The sequence below is a fragment of the Carassius gibelio genome, chromosome B7 (genome assembly GCF_023724105.1).
Source record: "Carassius gibelio isolate Cgi1373 ecotype wild population from Czech Republic chromosome B7, carGib1.2-hapl.c, whole genome shotgun sequence".
Classification (NCBI taxonomy): domain Eukaryota; kingdom Metazoa; phylum Chordata; class Actinopteri; order Cypriniformes; family Cyprinidae; genus Carassius; species Carassius gibelio.
Genome location: NC_068402.1, coordinates 6818791 through 6823470, shown reverse-complemented (window position 1 = coordinate 6823470; position 4680 = coordinate 6818791). Strand labels below are relative to the sequence as shown.

Genomic DNA, 4680 nt, shown 5'->3' with positions numbered 1-4680 from the left:
CTCTGCATGAAAACCAACCTTGATCTTAAATGAAATTTGTAAGTACAGATTTAAAATAGAGCTGTTTTTAGATTTTTTTTTTTCTGTTGTGTAAAATCAGCTTCACAAAGCAAAATGTTTAACACATATCCACGAATGATATGTAGTCCTGTATTAAAACATTTGTTTAAAAGGATATTTCTAATCCACTCAATGTAAAACTGCTGTCAGGTAACTTTAAAATTAGTAAAATCTAAAATAAGCTTTTTTTACTCAAATAAATAAAGCAAATAAAAAAATTAAAAAAAAAAACTTTTTTTTTTTTTTTTACTATTGTTATTTTTTTTCTAGATGAGTCACCCTAGATGTTCTGAATCAACCCATTTAGAATCTTCTAAAAATGATTAATCATTTTTTCATCCTTTTGCTTTACCTTTTAAAATGTAAGTATTTATATACCTGTACTGCATAATTAAGCAATTCAACAGCAAGCAATACTAACCATTTTCTCATCCATGACATTGTAGGCAGCTCAGAAAATGTAGATGCAGCTGCTCAGAATCATCTGAAGATTGTTCAAGCTGGAGACAAAGTTACCTTCACCTGTATTTATCCAAAAGAGTTAAGAACCACTGTTGTTTGGGTCAAACAAAAAGCTGGAGAGAAACCCCTTTCAATTGCTTCATCATATCAAGCTTTAGCTGTCGTGTTTGAAAATGGCTTTGACAAACATAATCGTTTTTTTGTAGCAAAAGATGATAGCAGTTTTAATCTGAGCATTACCAATGCAAAAGAATCAGACACTGCAACATACTATTGTGCTAAATTTATATATCAGTTCATATTTGGGGAAGCTACTGATCTCATTGTTAAAGGTTAGCAGATTGTTCATTTACATTTTACTGTGGCACATGTATTGTAGCATATTGTGTCTGGTCAAATTGCCATCATGTCGTTGTGGTTCATTTTTTTTTCAGACAGAGGATTGAACATGCAGTCTGATCATCAGACACCTGCCACAGATCCAGTGCATCCAGAAGACTCTGCAGTGGCGCTGCAGTGCACCGTCCTCACTCAGAGCTGTGCAGGAGAACACAACGTCTACTGGTTCAGACGTGAATCTGGAGAATCTCCTCCAGGAATTATATTCACTCAGGAGCGCAGGAACGCTCAATGTGAGAGGAGATCTGATGTGAACTCTACTGCACACAAATGTATCTACAGCCTGCCCAAGAGGAACCTCAGTCTCTCTGATGCTGGGATTTACTACTGCGCTGTGGCCGCATGTGAAGAGATACTGTTTGGAGATGCAAGAAAACCGGACCTGCCAGGTGTCCATTTAAGTTATAAAAAATCCTGTCTGCTCAAAGATTTGTTGCTATTTTTAATCACTTTCATTTTTATTTAAGGTTTTCAGACACCTTGGAGTATAATTGCCCTGATTTTAGGAACTTTAAACTGTTTATCAGTGATTGTGATCATATTTCTGTGCACACAGCTGTACATGCAGCGACGAAAAGGTAGGAATTACTGCATAAAATGTCTCTAATGTGTAAGAAAACTCACATCTTTCAGAGTTAAGTGCATTAATTCTTATTGCTTTTCAAGATAATACTCAGAATATTCAGATTGGTCACTTAATGGTAAGCAATTTAATATTTCAAGTGCTTTTATGCCATATATTGCTTATGTTGCCTTTATAGGTAATATATCTGGCTGAATGTATCATAATTGCTGTTTTAGGATGAAGAAAGAGATGCACTGAATTATGCTGCTTTGAGCTTTCAACAAAAGTCCAGCGCTAGAAGACCCAGAGAAAAGCATACAAGATAACTGAATATTTGCACATGAGAAATCTATGCATTTTACTAGAAATAAATTCTCTGTTGTTTACAAAAAGTGCTTTAACTGATAATGATTACTCAAGTGCTATTAGATTACTACAGTAGTAAAATTAAGATTTTAATACTTAACAATTTCACATTCAAGTCAAAGTTTTACTTGCTGTTTCTATTAATTATGAAATTTACAACATATTTCTGAGAGATAAATTGTTTCTGGACAAAAACAAGGGGAAAAAAAGAAAAAGTTACATTATTCTATAAAATAAACTGAACTGGCATTTTAAGTTACCTTCATTGAACCCTGTTTGTTGGATTCCTGCATCAACACAGCATATCAGTGTAGATATATGTATGTATGTATGTATGTAATGTGTGTGTGTATGTGTGTGTGGGTGTGTGTGTGTGTGTGTGTGCGTGCATGCGTGTGTGTGTGTATATATACATATATTTAGATTTATTGATTTGTATGAAAATGTATTAGGCTGAGAAGAGGTGGAGAAGTTAAAATCCCTGTCCGTGGTACTGAAATTTGATAATTGTGACCATTTTGGCATTATTTAACGGTATTTTATATGGTATTTAGATCACAATGTACCACTTCTAACACATACTTATGATGTTTACTCACGGCAACAACATGAATTCATTAATAAGTAAAAATACAGTATACTTTTCATGTGTCTAGAATGTAGCATAAGCAATATTTTCACAGGAACATTAAACAATGTTTGAGATATATATTTATTGACCTATAGGTCGATACCCTTGTGGTCAATGAATCAAAAACAAAACAGATAATCAATCAACTGTTTTTGTAATGATTACAATAAATAAACTAAACTTTTACACTGATGAATTCAATTTATAATAACTGAAGACAGCAATATATTTAGTTTCATGCTATTTATGCTAAGTGCAGATAGCGATATATTCTGTTTACACTATGTAAAAACAGCACTATGAAAAAATATTTTCTTTGCAAAAATATTATTTTAGATGCTATTTCTACTACTTAGTGCAAATAGTAGCAGATGTCTGCACCTCGCTATTGAAGTGCATTATGAAACAGTAGGTAATAATGTACTGAGTGTAAATTCTATTTTTTTATTAAAATCATTAGATGGATGCCAAAGCCCTACCTACATCTAAACCTATCCTTAAAGGAAGATGAAGAAAAAATGAGTTCGACAAAAGGTCGCGCCCATGGACCGTTGGCTAAATGTCTGATGCATATGGGACACACAAGTGGAAACAGTTCAAGGGTGTCGAAGTCGTCGTTAGATTGGTTGAATTATACAGGATTTACGGGAGACGTGTGTGTGTGTGTGTGTGTGTGTGTGTGTGTGTGTGTGTGTGTGTGTGTGTGTGTGTGTGTGTGTGTGTGTGTGTGTTTTAAATCCCTATGATTCATTAGCAGTGTCTCGGAGTTTACAGATCACAGAATCCATAAAGTGTGAAGTCACAATTTAACCAGTCCCACCCAAAATTGTTGACTGACACCGTCGTTTAAGCGGAGACCCCACCCTAAGTGAGCCACAAACACACATTATAACCACTGAAGGTGGAAACTATGGCAATGCAGGGATGCCAATCAGTCACTGTGGGAAGTCCCTAAGCAATGTGATGTGATATGATGTGATGACATTGCATAGAGAATCAAAACAGCAGGCCTAGTGAGACTGATTTGGTTTAATGGGGATTGAAAATAAGGAGTGGTGTATTTTTGTCATTGTACACTCTAAATATGCTGGGTAATTTTTTTTAATGCTGTGCTTTGACTGATGGATCATTTTACTGCATTATATTAAAGCTGGATTTTTTTCTACCTAACCGCTAGGTTGAGCTTGAGCTCCGATGAAACTTCTCAACAATGCAGCTGGTGAGAGCTTAGGCTTTTTAAGTACACAGGAAAGAGTAGTTCTCAGTGCAGCTGTCGCTTTGGTGTACTCTTTCAGGGAAATAAAGATTTGTATACATTTTATTTAATTTATAAAGTCTTTAATTTGGTGAACATTATATTATTTTATGCAAATGAACACAAGGACAAGATGCCAGTCAGCTGTGTCAGCAGTGGTCATTTCGAGCTGTAAATGCCTTTGCTTTGCATAACATAAATTGATTTTATTAGTTATACTGAGAGTAATTTTATTTGATGTTAAAATATGTTCTCAGTACTAGTTTGTTTCTGGGCAGGTTTTGGAGTCAGTTACGCTATCTCTCAGCTAAGAGTGAATATATGTAATACTGTAAACTATGCTGTAGCCACCCAAATAAATGTAATAAGTCATTTATTTTCTTCATGGGTGTAATTCTGTGTGTGAATTTGAATTGTCAGCCCATTTAAAGCCAGCAATATAATAATTTTCAAACAATAAATTAAGCAACCCAACATGGTGGGTAAAAATGTTTAAACCAAAATTGGGTTGTTTTTAACCCAGCATTTTTTTCGAGTGTGGTTGTTGTGTTCAAACACTGCCAACACACATTTTGGTCCAGACACCAAGCAAAAGTGGATTTTGCATAATTGCTGCCCTTTAAATATTGATTATAGTAAAATGGAAAATAACCTTGTGTCCTGTTAAAGACACACTTTGTAATTTCTAAGCCCAGCTGAACACATAAGGTTTTTGTAGTGTTAATATAAACTTTTTATTAGAGGAGCTCCTGTCAGGATTTGACATGACATGATTGACGATCACAGAAAGCAGTATCTGCCGATCCGATTACCAATACTGATCTTTTTAAAGCCTTCTTTTTATCATTTAGAAATATTTATAGTGATGATCCAATCAAGATTTTTAGACATTTTCAGGGCCTGAGTTTCAGTTTGGAAAATTAATTTCTAGGTGACTTCTGA

General features: G+C 34.5%; 1 protein-coding gene across 1 annotated transcript; it reads left to right on the top strand.

The window, feature by feature from the left end:
• The first annotated feature begins 339 nt into the window (after positions 1–339).
• Positions 340–2547, top strand: LOC127961760 (uncharacterized). The gene is made up of 6 exons (XM_052561006.1): positions 340–422; positions 507–854; positions 957–1310; positions 1389–1499; positions 1588–1622; positions 1723–2547. Exons 1-6 carry the CDS (start codon positions 380–382, stop codon positions 1810–1812), a joined length of 981 nt encoding a protein of 326 aa, XP_052416966.1. The 5' UTR covers positions 340–379; the 3' UTR covers positions 1813–2547.
• Positions 2548–4680: the final 2133 nt, after the last annotated feature.